This window comes from Lampetra fluviatilis, chromosome 50 (assembly GCF_964198595.1).
Source record: "Lampetra fluviatilis chromosome 50, kcLamFluv1.1, whole genome shotgun sequence".
Classification (NCBI taxonomy): Eukaryota; Metazoa; Chordata; class Hyperoartia; order Petromyzontiformes; family Petromyzontidae; genus Lampetra; species Lampetra fluviatilis.
The window spans coordinates 6,955,778-6,982,783 of NC_136324.1; the positions used below are offsets into that span (position 1 = coordinate 6,955,778).

Below are 27,006 nucleotides of genomic sequence, written 5' to 3' on the forward strand. Positions count from 1 at the left end.
GGAAAAAGCGGAGGACCCGGAGAAAAATCCACACGGCCGTGCGGACAACATGCAAACTCCAAATATATAGGCGTCAGGGTTGGGATCGAACCCACGACCCCTTGTATACCGGTCCAGGCAGTTAACATCTCGTCACCGTGGCGACCTCGGCCATCTGCAAGGTGGACCCAGCCGAGAATAAAATACTTGGACAATCGTTCCGGTGGAACAAATGGCGCTTGCAAACACATCTTTCTCCTGATTGTGTGTAGAGATCAATGTGGAATTTTGCCTCGAGCGAATTTTGTCGTCTATCGCTTTCCGTCGTCTGGAGATGATTGCGAGAGCGAGAAGACGTTCAATTGATGTGGAGGGCTCGCGATCGGACTGGCATGGAAAGATAAGTGGCCAAAACGAAATCAACGATGGTTGCCCGCAGAGGAAGCAACGGGGGACGCCAAGAATTGTGGGTAGGCTTTAACAAATGTGTTCAATAATTGAGCGTGGTCCAGTCAATAAAATGTGCTTAGTTATTGAGCGCGGTGCGTTTAATAATTGAACCTTTTTTGTGTTCAATAATGTAATCCGTTATGTCCAATGACTGCGGAATTTTCACGAGCGCATTTATTAAACATTTCGTTGAACGGGCCAACAAATGCCTTTCTCTAATCCTCGGTACTCTGCCTCTTGAGGGCGGGAAGCGAGCGTTTTGTCGGCACACCGGTACGAATGTTAATTTACAAGACACAAAGACAATTTGTGCAGCGTCACAATATGGCGTGAGATCACAAGGGCCCCCGAACAATTGAGAAAAAACATTCAACGCCGTAAACCCATCTTGGGTCACGCAAAACGGCCTCGTTGGGCCACCCAGCCCCATTTTAGTTTAGATCAAATTCCCTTGTCTTCTGAAATCCACACCACCGATTTCGTCCGAGTCTCATATTTGTTTTGGTTTCATTCCATCGAACGATATTTCTTTGCCATTCATGCCAGGTTCAGCTCGCTTAAACGTCGCCCGGCTGGCAGGGACAATGCTTTCCTGTTATCCACTCTCAATTGTTGAGTCCGGTCAGTGGACCATGCAGCAATAAGAGTGCTGATTTGCTGCCTCGGCACGGTTGGCTACGTACGGTGGGTGAAATAAGTTCAACAACATACATACAAGTCGTGATGATGCTTGTGGAACCTCTGCATGTTAAATAATAAGGGGCGTGGGGGTACCTTTAGACAGTGCAGCAAGTAGGCTGCTATCTTAACCCCATCACAAACATTCGTTGGGTTTTCTCCTGGCACACTGGTTTCCTCCCACGTGACAAAATCCATGAAAAATTGAATTGGCCCAAAAATCCAATGCAGCACCATCTGGAAAGAGAGTCGCGTTACCCAGGGGGCCTGCGTTATGAAGAAAGTCCATTGCCCACAGCGTCACCCATTGTATATTTTCCCTTGAAATGCCACGCAATGTTATTGTCGAATTTGTGCGAGTTTTTTGTTGTTGCTGTTCTTACTCCGGGAGTTCTCGTCAAGTCGGCCATCTTTCAAGAGATTATTTTCACCTGAGGAGCGAGGTGGTTGGACGTAGAGACGGTTCGTTCGGGCATGAGCGCTGGAGATTCGTGGCAACCTTCTGCGCTCACCGGCACCACACCCGCGGGCTTAGACGCAGAGCCCCTCCAGTCACTAGGCGCACGGTTTATGTGAAAGGACCCGTTCGTTTCACGCTCGCATCTCTTCCGCGCGACATCCTTAACTGCGCGTTGTCAGCCTCGCTCTTTAATTAATTTAAAATGCAGCGGAGCAAGAAAGCCATGGAATTTAATTGTGAGCTGTTGAGCATCAAAAAAAAAAAGGAAAGCTGGTAACTCCTTCATGCAAAATTTAAATAGAAATCTTTTCAATTTGTCCGTGCGATGTTTAATATGCTGTTAGCAGGTCGTCGCTGAGCGTCGTGTTAAGTGCAGAGCAGACATCCGCCGCGATGCGGTGATGCGGAACTGCTTTCAAATAATACGCCCGGATAGTTTTACAGCTGAAGGTTGCTTCTCAAAATCAGCCGCGGGCAAGGTGCGTGTGCGGGGTGGGGGGAGTGGTTCAGCCGAGTCGTAATAATTTGCGTGGGCAATAACAAGGGGTGCGTAACGCACGCAACACGCGGCCCTCTCGGAGGCGCTCTGACTGTGACCCCTACACGGAGGTCACCGCTGAGCCCAGGACGGCCGAGGCACTGCATCCCCCGGTCACACGCCCACCGGAGGCTGAACCGGGGGGTCTCAAGTGTAACAGTGTTGTTAGTCTCAGCCCGGTCCCCGTTGTGGTTTTGTGAATAATTTGATCAAAGGCAATTCCGGGGGCTGCTTTTATGTGGCGGGCACGCGCACGTTGTGCACACACGTGTGTGTACGCGTGCTGTGGGGAGTGGCGACTTGGCGGTTGGCTACGCTGCGCTATGAACCCGGAGACCCCAATTCGATTCCCGCTCACGGTAAACACCAGCGATGATTATCTGAATCGGTCCTGGTCATCCGCTAGGTCGACTCGGCCTCAAATGAGTACCAGGTGCGGTGTGTAAACATCGCCACTAGCGAGGCAAAGGCGGCCGGGCGTGTTGTGTTGGCCACCCACCCCCTCGTGTGGCGGGCCGGCCTTTATAGGTGCTCGCTAACAGCGCTTGTCCCAATAGTCTTTCACAGGTTTTATGGGGAATAATTTTTTACGTGCTGTTAAAAGTACAGTGTATTTTTTTTTTAAGTTGCGTTATAGGCCTTAGGACCTTTGATAATGCAACAAAGCATTACGTAATGGTGTGATATGATCCGAATGAGATCACTCTTGCCCAACTCCATATTTTTATGCAAACCTGGTCCCAATGTCTGCTAGGTCACCTTACCCTTGGAGTTCTCACCCGGATAAATGTGCTCCTTGTGTCCCACATGGACCCGAATAGGTGCTCGCTAACTGCACATGCACTGACAGGAGAGGAAAAACGCTAAATAGGATATTTATAGATTTATTTAATACAGTTTGACATTCATGATTTACTTGTGCAAAATGTTCTTGACCGACTCATGATAACCGGAGCACAATGGTCCGCCTTCACAAAACGTCGCCTTTAAGGCCCGCTTTGCAACGGGGAGCGTGCGCTAACAATGATAGCCTATCAGCTGTGCTGGCATTGTGTGGACTATCAAAACTCTGTTCATCTGCCTCCTGCCTCAGCGGATGCAGACACGACACTCGGCTATCAAGACACGCTTAAGCCAAACAAAAAAAATGCGATGAATGAGAAGTTGAGTAAAATAGTTGGATTCTTTTTTGCTAATCCATCCCGCATCAACCCACGTGGGCATTTTTCTGCGTTCGGTCTTTGACTGCGAGGGAGGGCACCGCTGCAGAGATTAGCGCGCTCGCCGGCGTGACCAACTCCGCGACCCGAGTTCGATTCCCGCTCACGGCCAACACCAGTGACGGATATCTTGAACCGATGCTCGGCCTCCTCCAGGTGGATGCGGCCGTAAAGTGAATACCGGGTGCAGTGAGTAAACATCAAGGCGGCCAGGCGTGTTGCTGGCCAACCACTCCCTCGTGTGCTGCCCTTCGTAGGTGCCCGCTAACAGCACTTACCCCAACAGTCTGTTAAAGGCTAAACGGGGGGTGGTAGGGGGGGGAGGAGTTGCATCTTATTCTTGGCTGCATAGATTGCTCGTGTTGTTGACACTGTTTGACTTTTGGTTTAGAAGCTGCTTTTCAATCAGTCACCCGCTCACCGCCGGAGCAGTCGATGTGCCGGCCACTCACCCGCCAGCTCTTTCGCGCCGTCCATAAATCAAGGCGCGGGAGTCAAACAGCCAGTCACTCATTCAATTACTCCTTCAGTCACTCATTCAATTACTCCTTCAGTCACTCAGTGGGTTCAGCCAATGAATCACAGCCTAAGATTTGCATGGAGAGTGTTGGGGGAGGGCAGGGGGGAGAATCACCACGATACGGAATCTCTTTGGTGAGACAGTCCAAGATTGTGGCATGTCTGTAGCTCCAGATAGATGGAGCCTTGTGCTCGGTGAGATCGCCATTACTCAAGCAGCCTGTAGAGTTCGGCTGTCGTCATCGTCATCACCACTATTCTCAGCCGCAGTGTCGTCATCGCTACCGCGCAAATATGATCATCACTACCGCACCAATTTCATCACTGCTAGACCAATGGCATGAATATCGTCATCGCTACCACACAAATATCATCACTACCACATCAATATCATCACTACCACACCAAATAGCATCATTATCACTACCACACCAATATCATCACTACCACAGCAATACTAACATCACTACCACCAATATAATCATCATCATAACGACCACATCAATATCATAATCATTGCTACTACACCATTATCTTAATCATCACTACTACACCAATATCATGATCATCACTACCACACCACTAACATTATTATGACTACCACACCAGTATAATAATACATCACTACCACACCAATATCAGCAGCATCATCACTACCACACCAATATCATCATCATCATCACTACCACACCAATATCAGCAGCATCATCACTACCACACCAATATCATAATCATTGCTACTACACCATTATCTTAATCATCACTACCACACCAATATCATGATCATCACTACCACACCACTATCATTATTATGACTACCACACCAATATCATCATCATCATCATCACTACCACACCAATATCATTATCATCATCATCATCACTACCACACCAATATCATCATCATCACTACCACACCAATATCAGCAGCAACTGCATTGCCAATGTTGGAACTTCCTAACAGCTGCTCCATTTGCTATTTTATATATTTGCATCATTGCTGCACTTTTGTTTTTGTCGTTTTGGTGTCCCGGGTCACACTTGCAAACGGCACTACCCTGGTCTCCATGAGACCTCACCCTGGCTCAACGAAGACACTCGACTCGACAGGGATGCTCACACGAATCGTTCGACTTCAAGCGAGGGGTCTACTCTTTTGCCCGTGACCGTCACAATCTTGAGTGGCGTCGGCCAGTCGCCATTCACAGCCACATTGCGTACGTCAAGAAACATGCAGTCCTTGAACCACCCCATCCGCCACAATGGGAACAGAGGTGTGCTTTGTGATCTCAAACGGGTTACCGGCGACTACGCGAAAGAGCGAGGCCAGACCTGAAGCCACGTCAAGCCACTTTCGTTGAGTTGATCATTTGTGGCCATATCCCTTCTGAAAGAGAAGCTAATAGCTCAGTGGGCTTTTACTGATGCAATACAAATAGTTTAGTTTCAGTTGTATATATTACTCTTTGGTTCTTTCGGTAAAGTCACGTATAAAGATAAAATAATAAATGAATTTCTAGCATACGACGTTTCGATTGCAACACAAGCAATCGTCATCAGGTATAAATGATTGCTTGTGTTGCAATCTAAACGTCGTATGGTAGTATTTAATTTATTATTTTATCTTTATACGTGACTTTACCGAAAGAACCAAAGAGTAATTTCTGCAGTCACGAAAGCTCCAAATTAAGTTGTATATATTGTTTGTGATTTGCTTACCTTACCTATACTTTGCACTCGGATCGTGTTTTTTGGAACTGTTTGTTGTTGTAACGTTCTGACCCCGTGACCCTTCTGGACATCTGTAGAAAAATAGCTTCACAGCTCATCGGATTCCTCCGGGTATAAATCAATATTCTGATTCTGAAAAGAGAACTTCTTGGGAGGTTAGGGATCAACTGTTCCAACAGCTCTGGGAGCTGGCGAAACGGAGGAAGCGTTTACGCTTAGCGGTGTCAATGACACTGAACACGATGACCTCTTAACCCTTTCTCTTTCCGATGACGTACGTACGTGTACGTCATCACGTTTTTTTCCACAACTCTGTTGCAAAGATGGACACGTACCGGAATAAAAACAAACAAAAATGTAATTTCTATTTAAAGCTTTCGTGACTGCAGGGATTTATCTTCTTGGTTATTTCGGTAGAGTCACGTAGAAGGGAAATAATAAAATAATAAAAATTCAAACATAATAAAATACAATTCTCACATTACTTTATTAACAAAAATTACTTTATTGGTACCGAGACTCCTACAAAGGCCGTGCGGGAGGGCGTGTGGCACAGTTTGGCGCCAGCTATGATAGAGTGCGGTCGTGTCGCTACGGTTCTTTACTGTGAGTACAATGTCTTTACTGTGAGTACAATGTCTTTAAAAACAATGGCGCGATGCGCTCTCGAATTAAAATTTACGCTGAAACACTTACGCGGCATTACGAGGTACCAGCGATGAACGGGACCCACGCCCGTGTAACTTGCAGTCGTCTCGGAAAGGGTTAATTTATATCACCCGGCCTCACCCAGTGACGGCTGGCTGGCTAAATCGCTTGACGACGGTTCCATGGGCAAAACTAAAACAACCCGATCTTGAAAATGAAGAGATGGAGCGCCGTCTGGTGGCCGGGGCAAGGGATCGCTTGGCTCCACCACAGACAAAGATCCCCTTTGTGGGCTTGACATTGTTGGGGCAAGTGCTGCTAGTGAGCACCTATGAAGACCGGAACAGGGGTGGGTGGCCAGCACCACGCCCAGCCGCGTTTTTCTCCCCAGTGGCAATTTTTTTACACATCGCACTAGGTACTCAATTGAGGCTGAGTCGACCTAGGGAAGGCCCGGGATCCATTCATATAATCGTCACTGGTGATGGCCATGAGCAGGAAACGAACTCGGGTCACTGGATTCGTAGCTGCGCCATCGCTTCACAGCCACATTGGAGATGGTTCCCGTGGCAACACCGCACGTGGAGCTGGTTCCCGTGGCAACACCGCACGTGGAACTGGTTCCCGTGGCAACACCGCACGTGGAGCTGGTTCCCGTGACAACACCGCACGTGCGGCTGGTTCCCGTGGCAACACCGCACGTGGTGCTGGTTCCCGTGGCAACACCGCACGTGGAACTGGTTCCCGTGGCAACACCGCACGTGGAGCTGGTTCCCGTGACAACACCGCACGCGCGGCTGGTTCCCGTGGCAACACCGCACGTGGAACTGGTTCCCGTGGCAACACCGCACGTGGAACTGGTTCCCGTGGCAACACCGCACGTGGAACTGGTTCCCGTGGCAACACCGCACGTGGAGCTGGTTCCCGTGACAACACCGCACGTGCGGCTGGTTCCCGTGGCAACACCGCACGTGGGGCTGGTGCCCGTGGCACCACCGCACGTGGAGATGGTTCCCGTGGCAACACCGCACGCGGGGCTGGTGCCCGTGGCACCGCCGCACGTATTGTACACTTCTACAGATGTCCCCTTGTGATGACTCCCAAGCGGCAACCGACTCTCTGGACAGCCCGTGAAGGTGCCCGTAACGATTCACCGAATTCTCACGATGTCTTCACCACTGCCTTTGTATTGTTTTCTAATTTTCGCCTTGATTTCTTAAAGTTTTCGCCGCGTTCGACGTGTGTGCATGCGTGCACTCGAGCCGTGAGAGCAGCTGTCTCGTTTCCAAGCACATCTCTCTCTTGGTGGTGGTGGTTGCTGGGGTGGTGAGATGGTGTTTCTTTTAAGTTTTCCGCGCAACTTACACAAACTGAGAATAATCAATGATGACACGCAAATTATCGATCAATTTTAATCTCTTCATTTTCGGCAATGGAACCAGACACGTCTCCACTCTGTCGCAACTTGTGCCTCCATCTGCGCAACATCTCCCGCATTCGCCCGTTTCTCCATACGATAACTGCCATTGACAGGTGATGAGATGAAAATGCTTGTGGCTCTTTTTCAGAAGAAACCTGGCCACAAATGATAGCTCAATGAAGTGGTTTGTCATGCGGACGTTTCATAGCAGCCAAATACTCTAAAAGCATTTTGATTCTAAATTTGGAGCGAAAAACCCGGAGGATTCTGGAGAAAAATCCACGGTGACCATGGGGTGAACGTGCAAACTCCAAAATACACAACAGGCGTCAGAGCGGGCTCAAACCCACGACCTCCTGTATACCAGGCGAGTTAGTTAACATCTCCTAGCCACCGTGGCACCCGTTTTTTTTTTTTGTTAAACCAGAGCCCAGTACGGAGCGCGAGCGACGCTGCCGTTCAGACGTTCCTCGAACGACAAAGCCCGAGGCCAAGGTGCCCGCGGGGCAGGAGAAATGGGCAGGTGCTTGGGCTCACACTGCCCTATTCTTAGGTTTTTTCGGTAAAGTCACGTAGGTAAAAAAATTAAAATTAATGAAAGTAAAATAAAAATAAAATAAAAATCACGACGTTTCGGAGGCAACACAAGCTTCCGTTGCCTCCGAAACGTCGTGATTTTTATTTTATTTTTTATTTAACTTTTATTAATTTTAACTTTTTTTACCTACGTGACTTTACCGAAAAAACCTAAGAATATGAATCCTTGCAGTCACGAAAGCTTCAAATCTAGAACTCACACTGCCCCTTACTCACGTTGGACGCGTTACATTTCACTCTTGACGACTGCGAGCGGAGCGCTCGGAACAACTGCACCGCCCAGCTGGAACGCGACTGCTTGTAAAATATTAAAGAAGCGGGCACTCTGGATCTGCAAACAGTTTGTTTTTTTGCCAGCTGCACGGCAAGCAATGCGACTCCTTTACTTCGGCACGCGCAGAGATTCCTGCTCGGCGGCATCGCGCCAGAACTGCTCACCCGTTCGCGACATGGGCCATGACGGCCGTTGATGCAACGCCACGTTGCCCGTTCGGAAGGCCACAATAAATCCACAATTCGGTCAATTGAGCAATCGATGGATTGAGCAACTGGAGGGCGAGGGAGGGGGGTTGGGGGGAGGGGGGGGGTAGTTTTTGGCCGCCGGTGCTCATGGAGGGGTTGATGGCATCATTAGCCATGCAAAATGCGTGTATGCTCAATGATGCCCAATTGAGCTAAATGGGCCACCGCAACTCGTGAGCGTCGCTCCGGGTTTGGATTTGTGTATTCCTTCGTCGGTGGAGCGTGCGAGCGAGCGAGCGAGCCAGTGAATGGCACGCGTGAACGCGCGCGAGCCACAGGCAGGTGCACGCATGCACAGCGAACATATTGTGATGTGATTAGCTGCTGTAAACACTCGCGGTCGCGCCAGTGAATCCATGTGTGCTGCTGTTAAGGCAGCTATAAAACAAAAACCACGCTGCGATAATTTGGAGAAGTCTAATGGTGCCGCTGGGTGGGCCACTTGCGGTGCTGGGTGGGATAGTGGTGGCGCTGGGTGGGATAGTGGTGGCGCTGGGTGGGATAGTGGTGGTGCTGGGTGGGATAGTGGTGGTTCTGGGTGGGATAGTGGTGGTGCTGGGTGGGATAGTGGTGGTGCTGGGTGGGATAGTGGTGGTGCTGGGTGGGATAGTGGTGGCGCTGGGTGGGATAGTGGTGGTGCTGGGTGGGATAGTGGTGGTTCTGGGTGGGATAGTGGTGGCGCTGGGTGGGATAGTGGTAGCGCTAGGTGGGGTAGTGGTGGTGCTGGGTGGGATAGTGGCGGTGCAGGGTGGGATAGTGGTGGTGCTGGGTGGGGTAGTGGTGGCGCTGGGTGGGATAGTGGTGGCGCTGGGTGGGATAGTGGTGGCGCTGGGTGGGATAGTGGTGGTGCTGGGTGGGGTAGTGGTGGCGCTGGGTGGGATAGTGGTGGCGCTGGGTGGGATAGTGGTGGTGCTGGGTGGGATAGTGGCGGTGCTGGGTGGGGTAGTGGTGGCGCTGGGTGGGATAGTGGTGGTGCTGGGTGGGATAGTGGTAGTGCTGGGTGGGGTAGTGGTGGCGCTGGGTGGGATAGTGGTGGCGCTGGGTGGGATAGTGGTGGTGCTGGGTGGGATAGTGGTGGTGCTGGGTGGGGTAGTGGTGGCGCTGGGTGGCATAGTGGCGGTGCTGGGTGGGATAATTGTGGTGCTGGGTGGGATAGTGGTGGTGCTGGGTGGGATAGTGGTGGTGCTGGGTGGGATAGTGGTAGTGCTGGGTGGGATAGTGGCGGTGCTGGGTGGGATAGTGGTGGTGCTGGGTGGGATAGTGATGGTGCTGGGTGGGATAGTGGTGGTGCTGGGTGGGATAGTGGCGGTGCTGGGTGGGATAGTGGCGGTGCTGGGTGGGATAGTGGCGGTGCTGGGTGGGATAGTGGCGGTGCTGGGTGGGATAGTGGTGGTGCTGGGTGGGATAGTGGTGGTGCTGGGTGGGATAGTGGTGGTGCTGGGTGGGATAGTGGTGGTGCTGGGTGGGATAGTGGTGGTGCTCGGTGGGATAGTGGTGGTGCTGGGTGGGGTAGTGGTGGTGCTGGGTGGGATAGTGGTGGTGCTGGATGGGATAGTGGTGGTGCTGAGTGGGATAGTGGTGGTGCTGAGTGGGATAGTGGTGGTGCTGCGTGGGATAGTGGTAGTGCTGGGTGGGATAGTGGTGGTGCTGGGTGGGATAGTGGTGGCGCTGGGTGGGATAGTGGTGGCGCTGAGTGGGATAGTGGTGGTGCTGGTAGGGCTTGTAGTGGTGCTGGTGGACACACTTTGCACACGGAGCCAACCTAGAAGTAGACCTGTACAATAGTTTATTTCTGTGGCCACACCACAATTTGCAAGACGTTTGGCGTCCCTCACCCTACCGTCAGCAGTTGTCCACCATTTTATCAGAGAGTGCAGCATTGGAAATTATTTCAGACGGGTATCAACCGTAAAAGAAAGATTAGAAAAAAAAATGTATACCTAACAAACTCCCATCCCTTTGTTCGTGGAAATACATTTTATACAAACGGAACGCATATACAGTCACACCTCGTCTTTTTTGTTTTCGACTAACAATGTTGGGGACTGCGGTTTCCCCTTTTACGGGCTCAAGAGATTGCGCATACGAAACGAGAGCAAAACAAAATTGGGACGGACTTTAATAAATGATTAAGTCTGGGCGTGTTTTGCGTATATCCATGTATTTTGGATTTAAGTGTTTTAGAGAGAGACGGGGGAGTGGGGAGGGAGGGCGCGGGTTGTAATGTTTGCATCGGCGAGTGCACGGTTGAGTGCGTCGGACGCGTCGCAGCCATTCCCTCCAGGGTGGGTGTCCTTGCCAGGGCTCGTGCGAGTGCGTGCGTGCCGTTCGGGTTCATCCGAGCGTTCAGTCACGCACTCGGCTGGGGGCTTTCGGAGGAAAAGTGGTGCGCTCCGCGCGCGTGCGGGGAGCAGTGACCCGAGTTCCATACCCGCTCGCGGCCACTGAAGAATATCTGAACCGGTCCCGGGCCCTCCCCTAGGTCGACTCAGCCTCAAACGAATACTTGGTAGGGTTTTCGAACGTCGCCACTGGGGAGACGAAGGCGGGCGAGCGTGGTGTTGGCCACCCACCCCCTCGTGTGCCGTGCCGGCCTTCGTAGGTGCTGCTCGCTAACAGCACTTGCCCCAACAGTCTCTTAAGGCTGTGCGGGGGATATTTGTTCATGTAAGACGATATTTGTGTAACTGTGTGCGTGTGCATGTACTTTCCGTGCGTGTGTGCATCCACGTGTGCGTCCACGTGTGTGCACGCACGTGTTTGCGTGCATGCACGTGTGTGCGTGTGCACACGTGTGTGCGTGCGTGTACTCCAGCCGTTGAGTGGAGCGTCTTCTTTCTAAATGCGTCTCTCTCTCTCGGTGGTGGTGGTGGTGTGGTGGCGAGAGGTTGCCGATGGTGCCACACGCTGCGTCCCGGCACTCTGCCACCATCTCCGAATATCGAAGAGGTTTTGGCAGCTCGCGTTTGTTAACGAGGTGTACACGACCCTAGGGCACTCCAAGCAGAGCCAAAAGCCAGCCGGGTTCGATTCCCACTTTGGGCCCGATTGTTGTGTGAACAATCTTCTCAAATTTTACGTAAGCGTTTAACCCTCGAACCTACTATCGATTGGCTCAGTCTGAAGTCTTGAGCGTTCACACCTAATCTTAAACTTATTTTGGTGTGAGCCTACAACTGTGAGTCTTGGGACTCGATTGAACTGGAAGCATCATTTAAGACCTCCCGTAGTATGGCTCCCGGCATTGCCAATGAAACATGAACTACGTTAATTGTGCCATAACCTCGCTCTCCAACCTGCGAGCACTAACAATGAACTATAAACAGTTCTAACGGTGTCTTGGTCTGGCTGTCTTATCCTCGGGCATCAACACATGAAGACCATGAGGGTAACCGAGTCTGGCTTTGAGCCTTGGCCATTAACACCGAACCCTCAGGATCCTTGCGATGCGTGTTTTTCACGTGGCCGGGGCAGTGTGGTGGTCGCTCATTCGAGCAGTTGCAATGGTCGCCCAGTTCTGCAGCAAAGCACCCGCGACCACGCACCGAGAGAACACTGCTGAGCTCCTCTCCGTTCAAAATCCTGGGCTCGCACGAGAGATTAAAGCAGGTGCTCAGGTGCAGTGAGTGCGATGGCCTCATCAAGTTTGGTTTTTCACTTTGTTCTGCTTACTCCCAGCCCTCAGAGGGTACATACATAAATATTTACGCATGTAAATATGCCCGCCAACAATCCGTCTCGTCCATGAGGAAAGCGCGACGGCTTGGGGGAAGGCCTCCTTGAAGTAGTGGATAGGTCACTGCAAAATGATGATGGTCTAAGCCAGCCAGAAGGTCACGAGTTCAAGTCACTCGCCGGGGGCTTTCACCCAGCCCATCACCCCCTCAAGGGCCCTTAAAATGTGCACCACTTCGTGGGAAATCGGCGGTCGCCGTCCTTACGGTGAGGCTGGCCTCCACCAAAGGAATGTGGAATTTCGACCAACGGCTCGGCAGTTACGTAGTGCGACGTGATGACTCGTTCACGATGCCGAGAGTGCAGGAGCACATCTTGTAGTTCGGTTAGAGAGGCCTCGTAAAGAGACGCCTATGTATATTTTTTCCCGCTTGTTTACCCAGGAATGCCTCGCTGAGTCTCAAGTCTCTTTGTCAGGAGGATAGTCCTTGCTACCGAGTTTTCATCGTTGGCTGACGATGTTGCTGCCGCTATGCGTAATCCCCCATTGAGTGAATTGCAGGTCATTTTGCAGAATTTTGATGTTTCACAAATGACCGTTACATTGTTGTACGTTGTTTGCTTTTTAAGCTCTGGGAGGAAACCGGAGAGGCCCGGCAGAAAACCCATGCTGAACAGGGGGGGTAGAGAGAGAACGTTAAAACTCCACACGTAGAAAGGCGCCCAGGTCGGGAATTGAACTCAGGCCCCATGTTGCTGCAAGGTGCGAGTGTTACCACCCTGTGGCCCCATCGAAGTGTTCCTGCGGTGCCGTCCTGTGGGACCATCCGCCACCGTGACGCCGCGAGGCTCTGGCCACCCGTCGCGGGCTAAGTGTTTCCGCGACGTTTATTTTGGAAGTGTTTTGACTGTGCCACGTATTGCGGAGGAGGCTTGCCAACCGTCGTACGATGCAAATGGGCGCAGTCGCAATTATTCGGCGGAATATTGCTGATATTTCTGAGACGCGACATTGTTCGCTTTGTATATTTTGCGAGTATATTTTGTCAGAACGAATACAAACGGAGAGAGCTTTTATGGCCACGAGAACTGAGGTTTCTATCGTCGGCCCTGACGCTCGTGCCTCGCAATTATTTTGTCCCAAGAAATGCACAGAGATGACATAAAAAACACAGTGTTTGTGTGTGTGCGCAAGGTAGCATTTGCCTTTAAAGAGTAGTTCGATTTTTTTTTTTTACAGCAGAGTAAGTCTACATCTGTGTCAGAGCACTCAACCAGCCCTGCTCAGAACCTGGGTGAGAACCTGAGTTCGAGGGCATCACGGTGGCGAAAAGTTAAGTACCTCGCCTGGTATAGAGGAGGTCGTGGGTTCAATCCCGCCCATGACGCCTGCTGTATATTTGGTGTCTGCATGTTCTCCCCGTGGTCTCGTGGATTTTTCTCTGAGTCCTCCGGTTTTTCCGTCCACATTTAGAATCAACGTGCGTTTTGGAGTATTTGGCTGCTATAAATTTCCACGCGATGAAAGCCACTTCATTGAGCTATCATTTGCGGCCAGGTCACTCGTGAAAAAAGAGCTGTATAGCTGGTAAAATTTAAAAAAAATTGTTCAAATAGCTTAATTTAAATTCCAAGTTTAAATCCCTTTTCTAAATCCTCCGTCAAGTTTGCTGCTCTCAGCACGGCTCACGCGCGACCGCAGAGCGCCCTCGTCCTGCAAGCTCTGCGTTGCGCGTTCAATATTTGGTGAACCCGAGCTCGGAGAGAAATCCGTTCATCGAACAGAAGCAGACGGTGGGCCATTCACCCGACCCACGCGAGCGGCTCCGCAGCGAGACAGACGGGGAGAGCGTGCGGCCTACGTGTGCGAGAAAGACCCTCACAGGTACACGAGGCAGAAGTCCCCGCAGTGGTTAGCGCGGTTGGCTACGTACGGTGCGAAAGAAGCTCGGCAGTACATGCATACTGCCCAGGTCCCCTTCGTTGTTCCGCTGTGGGGAATACGTGACGCGGGGGGAAAAATGCATCGTCCTTGGCTCACGAGCGTAAGTGACCTGGTTTTATGGCAAATGTGTGCGCTTATTTGCACGTTCATAACAAAGACAAAGATCCCCCGTATAGAATTAACAGACTGTTGGGGCAAGTGCTGTTAGCAAGCACCTACGAAGGCCGGCACGGCACACGAGGGGGTGGGTGGCCAGCACCACGCCTGGCCCTCTTTGTCTCCCCAGTGGCGATGTTTACACATCGCACCAGGCACTCATTTTAAGCTGAGTCAACCTAGGAGAGGCCCAGGACCGGTTTAGATAATCATCACTGGCGTTGGCCGTGTGCGGGAATCGATCTCAGGTTGCCAGGCTCGTAGTGCAGTGCGCTAACCGCTACACTACCGCTCCCCACACACGCACACACGCACACACGCACGCCTCTTGCGAGTTTTTGACTCGTGACAAAAGAAGACCCTTTTGGCGGGCATCCTATTTCGGTGACTGCAGCACCCCGAGGTGTGAGGGCCAGGATCCACCACGCGTGACCCGCCTTGCGTTTCCCTCGCGCCAGGTGCTTCTTGTTTTCCGAGTGCGGGGTAAAAATGTCTGTAGTCGAATTTAAAATGGTTTTGGGTTGACTTTCCCAGCACACCGGACTGCTGAACTAGTAACGAATTGTGGTTGTCCCACCTGATGACGGACGCTTGTGTTGCGCCCGAAACGTCGTGATTTAATTTATTTAATTTTCTACCCACGTCACTTTACCGAAAGAACCAAAGAGTATGGATCCCTGCAGTCACGAAAACTTCAAATCTAGATTGGCAAGAGTCGTTTACTTGACAAAGCTCACTAGTTGGCTACGCCGGGTGATGGCGGGTTTAACGACAACATTTATATTGACGCGATCAGACCCAAACAAAACTTCTGTTATGGATAAAATTGTCTCACCGCTCAAACGTTGGTATACGTGAGGCAGCGGTGGAAATTCTACGTTTACGCGATCGGTACGGGGGGGGGGGGGCTGGGTGGGGGAGGGTGTAATTTATGCATGGGATGATCATTGTCGATTTTCAGCAGAGCACTTACTGATTCTGTCATCCCCAGAGAGATGACAGGCCGCATCGACCCCCCCACACCAGGATCTAAACTCGCAAGTTGCCACGACGGGTTGACCACAGCGCCAGCCGCAAACATCACAGGCGATTTATGAGTGGACTTTAGTGCAGTTCAACGGCAACTAATATCTCACTGAGAGCTGTTCTTTTAAAATGAAGCATGAAGCTCAACGTCAATTTTTAACGATAAACCCTCCACCGCCCAACAGAGTCCAGTCATATCGAGTGGTCATTATGCACCCAACGGTCTACGCCCAAAAATACACGAATTAAGAATCTTCATGTTGGTCGGGAAAGCCTACGTATAAAATTAAGGGATTATTTTCACCTCGGGCTAAGTCAACCTAGAGGTGGCCCACACCACGGATTGATACCACCTTCCATTGACGCTGTGGCGGTGGCTACTGCGGTAGTAGGGCCAACCAACTGCTCCCATTATTCCGCCGTATAGATCATAGACGCGCTGCCGCGCGCATGCATAATGCGCAATGCATGCGCGTGTACGACCGGCCGCTTCGAAGACAATTAAAACAAACGTATTTACTCCATGCATCACACGCGCCCGCCCGCCCGCCCGCCAGCCCGCGCGCGCAACATAAACGCGACGTACAAATACAGGGGCAATATTATGACACGAGAGGCATTGAAACGTTGAGTGGTTTACACGCTCTCATTAAAAAGGAATGCGATGATGAATTGTCGAAGCAGCCGGGTGCGAGTGGCCCTTTGGCGACGTGAAGGCGAGTGGAGTTGACGGGACACCTCCGTCTGTCGCGGCGCGAGGAATTGGGGGTTTGGGGGGTTGTTTTTTTCCCCTTCCGCCTCCCCGAGTCCTCGCTTTTGTCCTGAGCAGCAGTGACAGCTGTAACATTCACGTCAGACTCGGGGCAGCCACGGCACTTGCGTTTATACGCGTAGCCAAACCTTCCCTCCCTCCCTCCTTCTCCGTCCTCCCTCTCCATCCCCCGTCCGTGCCCGCAGTTGCAAATGTAGTACGCCTACCTGCCCGCGCTCGTTAACGTGCCGTTGTACGCGCAGCTCAATTCAATCTTAACTCCGGCGTTGTAGCCGTTCATCGATTAGAAGGGAATTCACTGCGCTCGCAGCGCGCGGGTCGAGTCGAACGCGGGAAGCGAGATTAATTTACGATTCTTGCAAACGGTGGTAATTATAATGCAGGCGTCACCTTGGGGACGAGGCGTTGAACGAGGCATAAATTGCAAGACGTCGTGGAGTCAAATCACGAGGCCCTGAATTGTGACATTTCATCGAACTGCAGGGAGTTTTTCAACACGTGACCGACCGCAACTGTCGGTTTTATTTGAAGTCCACATTCCTGTGGTGGGGGGGGGGGGACGGCTGCTGCATAGCACCACCAACTCTTGACTTCCCACGGATCGGTACCAATTTTATCGACCCCTTGAGGCGATTGGATGGAGGGGCTGAGTCGAGCGAGCTGTGGCCACCACAGTGGACGTCCGGCCAGGTTGGAGGAAAAATGACGGAGGAACGCCGAGAGTCACCGAGCTGGCACGGCTGAGAACGCGCGCTTGTAGCGCGGGCAAGTCGCCTTCTTTAAGTGCAGTGAGATGACAGTTTTCGACCTGGGTCTGCCGGGCACCACGCCACAAGCCTTTTCGGTCTGCGTAGTCGAGCGCAGCCGCGACTGCAAACATTTTCAACTCGACGGCAATGCCGGTTGATTGACGTGCAGCAAAAAACTGTCTCTTTACGGAGCGAGGAGACGTGCGGCAGCAGCAGCGGCAGGGTTGGGTGCAGTCGTTTCCAGGACCGTTCCCTGGCACCACGCAGCGACCTGCCAGGCAGAAGTAGCTTTCTTTTCGGCAAAAAAACAAAAGGGCATTTGGAATTGAATGGACGGCATTATTCAAATGTGCACAATGCGTACCCGGAGGCTGGTATCTGTCGCGGGAATCTCAAGGCCGGGTGTTCATTTTTCAGCCAGTCGCTGCGAATGCGCCAGTAAGCGTGCGCGATAAGGATTTGCATTTATATGGCGCTTAAATGCCTCCGTAACTCAAGTGCGCCTTTAACGTCACCCCTCGTCTCAACCGTTCCGATGCTCAGCTGCTGCTCGTGCCTTCGGCGGGACCCCCTGTGTCGGCAGCTGTCCCTTGGCGGCACAAAGTGCACGTGGCAGCACGCGTGCAAGTTGCTGTAAGTTCGCCATTAGGGGGGGCGGGGGGCGGGGGGCGTGGGGGGTGGCGATGTTGCTCTTGGGGTTTTTTTTTCCAAACTGAAGGATTTGCGAGTCTTTTTTTACAAATTTGGACCGTGACAGCAGCACACGTGGGCCGCCGCTCTCATTTGCATGACGTGATCTTTTTTGTTTGTTTTTAACGCTCGCTGCGAAGCAGACGGCGTGTATTTTTACAGCGCTATTAACCGGGGCGGCCAGCGTGACCGGGGGGGGGGGGGGCTTGAACCACAGACCTCCGCGTCGAGCGGTTAAACGAGCATCAAGAATCAGAATATGTATTCACAACTGGAGGTATCCGATGAGCTATGAAGCTTTTTTTTTCACAGATGTCCAGTAGGGGCACGGGGAAAGAACGTCACAACAACAAACGGTTACAAACACACGATAGGAGTGCAAAGTTCAAAAAGGTAAACAAATCACCCAAAACACGTACAAAATAAAACTAAACCATCTCCATCCACCCAGGAAAGCCCACTGCGAGCGACCGTACCGAGGGAATGTGGGTAGCGGAGTGACGGGGCGCCGGTGATCCAGGGATTATGATGCGCGCCGCGCTCCCACTCACGCAGGCCGACCCCTACTCCTCGCCACGATGCTCATCGCCAGCGGAAACTCAACTCTAAACATCTTCTCTTGTTAGTTTAGCAGTTAAGGCCCACTGAGCTCGATAGCTCGCTTTCAGAAGCGACCTGGGCTATCGCAAATGACAGCTCAACGAAGTGGGCTCATCATCATCGCGTGGAATTTTTAGCGCAGCCAACTACTCTGAACGCGTCATGTCGATTCTTAACGTGGAGGGAAAAACCGGAGGACCCGGAGAAAAAGCCACGGCACCACGGGGAGAGAGACGCGCGAATTCCAAATACCCAGGCACCCGCTGGTGCGATAGGGCCACAGCGTCAGGTTGACTCCGTGTTAAATGAGCACCTGGTGCGCTGGGTGAGGACAGACAGGAAGTGGCAGGAAGCCGCCCCCCACCACCACGACCCCACGTGCCTCGCTGGCCTTAATAGGTGCTCGCTAACAGCACTCTTTCCTGACGGTCGATCGGAGCGACGGGGTTCCCCTTCCCCTGCCTGTTGTGCGGTGACCCAACACAAAACCTTCTCGGGGGTGGGGATTGTTCTGCGGGGTTAAGTGTTTGTCTGCACCGCCATCGCGCGGCAAAGAAGGGCTACCACAGCCTCCCAGAGTGAAATGATGCCCACCGCGTGCTTTCCATCGAGAGCGTGAGCACTGGTTACGTCTAGACAGAGAGCAGAGGCGCTTCTCATTTACAGGGGCTTGTCGCGAGCGCCGGTGGCAATTAACACACAGGGCTGTACGGCTAAGCCGGCAATTACATTGACCCGGTCAAATGGATTTTTCACCCTGAACATCTAGGGTGACCCCCCCCCCTCCGCCCCGCCATTCTGGAAATAAACAAAGACGGCCTGTGCGTTGTTACCATAATGTCCGCGTGCGACGGTAAATCCTTGTGTCGCCATCTCTGCGTTCTTGATTATTTGTAAAATAAGGTTCCACCAAGCCGGTGGCGATCGGAAAATGATTTGAGGGCGCGTGTTTCTTTTCCTCGGTGGAATAAAAAATGGAGCGGCGAAGTTCACACACACACAGACGCACGCACACGTGGAGTGGGCGACGCTCGTTTTTTTGGCCCGCAGTAACCTACTTGCTGTACTGCGTCATCACAGGTACCTCTGTCGGAATGAGTAATACAGGGCCTGACCCCATCAGGCACGGGTATAGGTGAGCAACTCTTTAGAACTGCTCTTTGTGCTTCGTCTGTTGGCGTTCCCTCGCACCTCCGATTAGCACGGCAGGCTACCTACAGTGCGAAATTGGTTTAACAAAACATACATACAACCGTGTTCTAATCGGAGGTGCAGAGGAAGGACTGCAAACTAAACGCAACAGGCAGGCAGTGGTGAGTGGTATCTGAACCAGTCCCGTTTCACCAATCCACGCCGACAAGCGTTGATGAAGTACGGTGATCGACACGGCGTGTGGCAAGGCCTTCGTCCGGCGGCGCATCGACAGACGTTACGTGTAACGGCACGGCACGTGCTGTGTGTGCCATGCCGTTTTGAATCGGCGCTTGCTCCCGACCGACAAGCCTGTCCGGGCTAAGCACGGCGTGGTCTGGTTTCGTTTTTTTTGTTTCCCCCCCCCCACCCGCGCAGTTTTTCCGAACCAAGGCGGTGGAGCTGGGGGAGAGGCTGCTGCCCGCCTTCAACACTCCCACAGGCATCCCCTGGGCCATGGTCAACCTGAAGACGTGAGTCCCCCGTCATGCCCCCCCCCGCTCCGGGGTGCTGTCCCGGTGCTGCGGCGGCGAGGAGATGCTATCTCGACTTTCGTGACTGCAGGAATTCATATTTTTGTGTTGCGGTCGAAACGTCGTGGTTTTATTTTTTTTGTTTATTTTTTAATTATTTTGATTAACTTTATTATTTTTATAAATACGTGACTTTACCGAAAGAACCAAAGAATATGAGATGCTATCTCCCTCGCCTGGTACGCAAGGAGGTCGTGGGCTCGATCCCGGACCCTGGCGATGCCCGTTGTTGTATATTTGGAGTTCGCGTGTTCTCTCTCTCTCTCTCGCCCCGTGGTGGTCGCGTGGATTTTTCTCCGGTTTCCTGCAATTTTGCCTTCTACATTTATAAACGCACGTTTATGTTATTTGGCTGCAACTATTAATTGTCACGTGTGCTGATGATATCAGCCATTCCAATGATGTGAGCTATCATCACATGTGGCCAGGATGCGTCTGAAAAAGAGCCGACAGTTCAGTGGGCTTTACTTCGTAAGTAAAATAGTTGATACTTTTTAAATAGTTTATGCGTTTGTTCTGCAGGATCTCTTACCTACGTCTGCACATCCCCCACGCCCCCCATTTCCTTACCCCCAGCTGCCGCTAAGCATCCTCATCCACATGTTCATCACAACTCGACGCAACGAACGCAGTTCTCTCTCTGCTCCATGGCCTCCAAAAATTCCACATTTCCGAACTTCAGATGGTCCATGAAAATGCCACCACCAGGCTATTCTACACCTGCATCCAATAATGAATAGGACCACTTCACCCCAATACTCCGATTGCTCCACCGGCACCCAATCCAGCCCTGGGTCAAAGTCAACATCGCACTCGGCATCTTCAAGATCCTCCTCTTATCTAACTCCACTTCCCTCCACGCACTCTCCTGCCTCTCCCCTCGCATCTCACTCTACTACCCTCCACGCACTCTCCTGCCTCTCCCCTCGCATCTCACTCCACTACCCTCCACAAAACTCTCAGCTCTAGCAACCAAGGCTTTCTGTGGAAGCCTCAAGTTGATTGGGGGATTGCTCATTCTCCTTTGCTGCCCCGATTGTCTGGAACTCCCTTCCCCCAGCCGTCTGTGCTGTAGACTCCCTGCCCCTGTTAACCCTTTCCCATTCTAATGACGTACGTGTACGTCATCGTAATGGAACCGGAAGAAAAAATAAACTAACTTTATCGGTACCGAGGCTCCCACAAGGCCATGCGGGAAGGCGTGTGGCACGGTTTGGCGCCAGCTATCGTAGGGTGCGGTCATGTCGCTAAAGTTTAGTGCGGTGAGTGCACTTTCTTTAAAAACAGTGCAATGCCTCTCTAAATAAAATTAACGCTCACCGCTTGCGCATTCTGAGATTCAGCAGTGAATGGGATACCCCACCCTGCAATTTGCGGTGGTCTCGGAACGGGAAAGGGTTAGAAGTCCAGGCCCAAGACCTTGTGCCTATAACATGATGTATCTCTCCATAAATTAATTATGACCATTGTTTCTGTGTAGTATCTCGAGATGAACCTGCATTTAAATGCTATTATTAATCCAAATTGCATGGTATTGTACTGTGCATGTGTGTCCATGTTGTGTGTGCGTACGCGTGTGTGTGTGCATTTGCGAACCCGGTGACCCGAATTCGTTTCCTGCTCACGGCCAACATCAGTGACGAATATCCGAACCAGTCCTGGGCCTTCCCTAGGTTGACACGGCCTTAAATCAGTACCTGGGGCAGTGTGTCAACACCACCACTGGGGAAACAAAGGGGGTTGGGCGTGGCACTGGCCACACCACCCATCTCGTGCGCCGCCGCATTTGCCTTCATAGGTGCTCGCTCATAACACTTGCCCCAACAGTCTGTTAAGGCTATAGGGGGGTTCTTTGTCTTTGTTGTTGTTGCTGTGTGTCCATGCGCACATCCCAGTGGTGTGGGAAGAAACTGGGGCTGGGCATCGGGAGGCTGCAGCATCCTGTCGGAGTTTGGAACGTTACACCTCGAGTTTGAGCACCTGAGCCAGCTGAGTGGGAATCCCATCTTCCGCGAGAAGGTGAGTTAGCGGCCGTGGCTTTGGTGCAGCCAGACAGATTTCAGGGGGAGGGAATTTGGCTAACCGAATATTTTAATCGCTATGACTCCGCTCGTTTGCCCAGGAAAGCTTCGCTGAGTCTCGTGACCCTTTTTCAGGAGGATCCTGCCAGGTTTTCTTTTCAGAGGGGGGGGGGGGGGCGATGATTGCGATCTGTTTTTGCCAGTTGAATGATTTGCGTGTAATTTTTTGGGCGCCATGGTGGGGAGATGTTCACTACCTCGCCTGGTATACTGGAGGTCGTGGCTCTTCGATCCCTGACGTCAGTCTGTATATTTGGAGTTCGCGTATCTCTCTCCCCGTGGTCATGTAGATTTTTCTCCGGGCTCTTCGGTTTTTCACTCCACGTGTAGAATCGACGTGCGTTCAGAGTATTTGGCTGATGTAAATTGCCACATGATGGCAATCCACTTCCTTGAGCTACGTTTGGGCCAGGTCGCTTCTCAAAAAGAGCTACATAGCTCAATGAGCCCTAACCTGGTAAAAAATTAATTATACATAGTTTTTATAGTTATTTGTGGACGAGACCTATAACGTCCACTGTGAACACGGTTAATATACCCACAACGTGAATCGATGTTAACCAGGGTGGCTGTTGGATTCAAACCCCGTGAACCTCTGCGACAAGCGGCGAATGCTCTACCCTGAGGCCAATCCATCACGGCCCCAGTGGTTGACCGATAATCCGAATATTGGTTTATACTGGAGGAGGAATCCGATGAGCTCTGAAGTTATTGTTCACAGATGTCCAGCAGTCGGCGAACACGCGACCTTGTGTGCCTCGTGGCTCTCTGACAGCTGTCTCCGGTTATTTAGGGAAGTTGTTGTCACGTGACGCTTGCGTTTCTCAGCCCAACTTTGCCGCCTTCTTTATTATTGGACATATTTCATGAGATCGATTTTGTTTCGAATCGTTTGCTCGCACTCAATTATCGATCGCGCGGACCCTCCTGTTCGTAAAGTATTGAAACTCAGCGAAGCTTTCCTGGGTAAACACGTTAATATACATATAGATATAAGTCACCACAATCGTACTCCTGGAACCTTGAGTCTCAAGCCGGGGCTGATGGACTGCCAGTGATGCCATCTCTCGCCGTGTCTGCAGGTGGTGAAAATCAGGAACGTCCTGGATAAGATGGCCAAACCCAATGGACTCTACCCCAACTACCTACATCCAAACTCGGGCAACTGGGGCCAGCGTGAGTTCAGCGCGCAGAGCTCGCCCACTGATGTTCACACGTTTGTTGGGTCGAAGAATGTCTCCTCCGTTAGTCAGTAACTCCGTCTCCTTTCGCCAGTAGGTATACATTCTACATTCCAACGACTGCAACCAAATCCTTGCGTCAAGACAATCGCCGTTGACTTCCCGAAAAAAGCGAAGCTCGTTTCGTCGACATTCAAGGGATGATTGGGCTTCGTTCTACCCTTACCAAATTTTGAACTCAGTATTGCATTTGTTAGTCAATTGCTTGCCTTAGCTGCAACCACACCCCCACCCCACCCACACTTAGCATATTTTGCTCTTGTAAGGCTGGTTGGGTCTCACATTTGAGAGGTCATTCATTAAAATCCTCATCAGGGATTGACTCATACCCTGACCAGCATTTCGAAGCTGGCAATGAGCCAGGGATATAATCTCAGCACCGGTTCTTCAAGGCCACCAATGGAAAGGAGGCAAATTAAAATTATGGAGATAGTTTTTTTTATATACAGTAAAACCTCGTTATTTCAGTATTTCGTCATTCGTAATTAGGAATAATTGGGCACAGCTGCGCTTTCGGCATGTATACAGTATTAGCAATTCGCCACGAGCCGAATTGCCGTACCGAATGGTCCAATGTCAGCATGCGCGTGGAGCGACGCATGACCTAAACAATGACCGAGTGTAGTGGCGGTACGCATGGCGAGTATTAGTGCACAGCTGCTGTTGCTTTGGACTTCACCTTGTTTATGCACTCTGTGTGCAAGCCAGCCCTCTCAGAAATGCCGTCCACACCTACATCAAGAAGTAATAGAAAGGGACTGAAGTACAAATCCCTTGGTCTGCGAGACAAATCCAAAGCTTTGGATAGAATTGATGCAGGTGTGTCAATGTGTATGGTTGGTACAGTAGGGGGCACAGGTGGTGCATCAGCCAGTCATCTTGGTCATCTCGGTCAGTCGACCAGTGGCACCTGGGGTCTGCCCTGTGACCTCCTGTCAGCGGGCGTTCGACACTTCACGTGGCCTCAAGGTGCACTTGGCCTGGCACAAGCGTCGTGGTGACGTCACCGCCACTTAGTGGCGAATGGCGGTTGTTGTTGATGGTGTATGAAGAGTTTGGGGGGGAAAAAATTAAATTGGGGCAGGAGGCATCGGGGAGTACCGTTGTACATAATTCGAAATATTGGAAGATTCGGCAAGGCCAGAGGGCCCATGTGTCGAATTAACAAGGATTTACTGCACATTTATTTTTGTTGTTGTTGGTACCAAATTCCATCCCCAATTGTACGCTCATGTGACCGCACGGCAGAAGCGTTCCGTCGACGGGGTGCAGCCAGAGGGGGTATTATTCTTAGGTTTTTTTTTTTTAAGACGGAAGCTTGTGTTGCCTCTGAAACGTCGTGATTTTTTATTTTTTTTTATTAATTTAAATATTTTTTTTACCTACGTGACTTTACCGAAAAAACCTAAGAATATGAATCCTTGCAGTCACGAAAGCTTCAAATCTAGAGGGGGTATTCTCCACGCCGGCGGTTCGTTGAGGGCCTTGCCACATTACCAGCGAAAGTGCGCAGGCGGGCTGAGCCGTCGTGGCGCAACTTAAATTTCGACACCCAACGAGCCCCCCCCCCCCCTCTCGCCAGCGCGCAGGCGAGGGCCCAGCTCTTGATCGATGGCTTTAATTTTTACTTCAGAGCAGGCTGATCTTCTATTTTTGCCAATTACTTCCCGGATAGCACTTGCGGGTGTCTTGATGCAAGCACAGAGCGTCTTCTCCAGCCGGTGCCAAACCCCCACAGCAAGACAGCAGAGGCTGAACATGCTGACAGGAGATGCACCGGGAATTAAATAAACGGATAACTGTTGTTTACGAGTGGACGGAATACCGTATTCTCCAGGTGATTTGATGCGATTTATTTTCCATTGTATTTTAAATTTTAAAAAAGTTGGCAGGGGGGGGCGGGTGCACGAGTGTGTGTTTCTTTGTCTTTGCATCACATTGGTGACAAATATTTGAACTGCCCCTGGGCCCTCCCCTAGGTCGACTCGGCCTTGGAATGAGTAACATCAGAACTGTGGGGGAGACAAAGGCGGCCGGGCGTGGCGTTGCCCCCCACCCCCACCCCTTTGCGTGCCGCTATTGACCTTCATTAGGTGCTGCTCGCTAACAGCGCTTGACCCGACAAGTCTGTTAAGGCTGTACGAGGGGGGTCTTTGTTCTACGTCAGACCAGATGTTGTGTTACTTGATAGACACCGGGGGGGGGGGGGACACGGCTTGGGAATCTTCGTGGAAGCGATCTCACCGTGGTTCGGGGCCGCCCAGTGGCTGGCCTCACTTCGAAGCCTCACCCACAACTCAGCTTGCCACAATAGCCGCTGCCAGCAGTGATTTCCCCATACGCTGATTATAACACTGTGTAACAAACAAAACTATATTTTTTTGTTCCTGGGTAGTAGAGAAAATATATATTATTCCCCACAAACGTTGCTTTTGTGACCAAGACACAAGCAAAGTTAATAATCCACTCCATTAATAATACTGTGTAACAAATTTATTATTATTTTGTTCCTGGGTAGTAAGTGTTATTTTCTAATTGCTTATGCCTCAAAAGTGCAGAAAATGGCTATTATTCCCCACAAACTTTGCTTCAGTGACCAGGACATTGATATTCTGAAATGTACCTATTTTCAATGAGAAAACGTGCATTTGTGTCGTTCCTTCACGTAAAGTCCTGGTCACTGAAGCAAAGTTTGTGGGGAATAATAATCCATTTTCTATACGTTTGAGGCATAAGCAATTAGGAAATAACACTTACTACCCAGGAACAAAAATCGTGTTACAAAGTGAATTATTAACCCACCTGAAATCCCCCCCACCGCAACAACCACGCCCAGCCTTAGCCCCCCCCCCTTTCCGCTCGCGAGCGTTCGCCTCGTGGACTTTGCGCGTGCGTCCCGCGTGCAGACCACGTGTCGGTGGGCGGGCTCGGAGACAGCTTTTACGAGTACCTCATCAAGGCGTGGCTCATGTCGGACCGCACGGACACGCAGGCGCGGCGCCTCTACGACGACGCCATGCAGGTACGGAACGCCCCCCTACTCGCCCCCCTCCTCGCCCCGCCCCTTCTCGCCCCGCCCCTCCTCGCCCCGCCCACTCGGCCATCGACGCGACAGACAGCGGCACGTGACACCGACCGCGTGCCGCGACTGTGACGTCGGTGTCACGACTGTGACGGGCCTCGATCACAGCGGCGGGGGGGGGCTGTTACTCTTCGGGTTCTGGAGAATCCGGGTGATTGCTCGCTTGGGGTTTCTTAGGCTTCAGCGTTAATGCCCATGGCTCAGAATCCAGAAGGGATTTCGTAGGATTCACCGTTTTAAACCCTTTCCCAAGCGGCTCGGCGTTAATTTGATTTCGAGAGAGGGCATCGCGCCGTTGTTCTTCAAGACACTGTACGCGAGTACAATTGTGAAAGCGACTGCACTCTATGGTAGCGCGGGTGTACGTGTATATCATCCGGAAAAAAAACTGATGGCATGCATGCGCATGGCTCAGAATACAGAATGAAGCAAACTTGGGATTTCTCAGGATTCACCGTTTATTCCATAGGTTCAGAAAGCCAGAGTAAGACAGACACGCGTAGG

At 51.4% G+C, this 27,006-nt stretch overlaps 1 protein-coding gene across 1 annotated transcript in view; it reads left to right on the forward strand.

Annotated features, from left to right (window-relative positions):
- LOC144948553 (mannosyl-oligosaccharide 1,2-alpha-mannosidase IB-like) overlaps positions 1–27,006 on the forward strand; it is a 448,029-nt gene that overhangs the window by 410,518 nt on the left and 10,505 nt on the right. The window contains exons 5-8 of the mRNA XM_078878122.1: positions 19,944–20,038; positions 21,994–22,117; positions 23,262–23,355; positions 26,327–26,442. Coding sequence (XP_078734248.1) covers positions 19,944–20,038; positions 21,994–22,117; positions 23,262–23,355; positions 26,327–26,442 — 429 coding nt within the window. The remainder of the gene's footprint in view (positions 1–19,943; positions 20,039–21,993; positions 22,118–23,261; positions 23,356–26,326; positions 26,443–27,006) is intronic.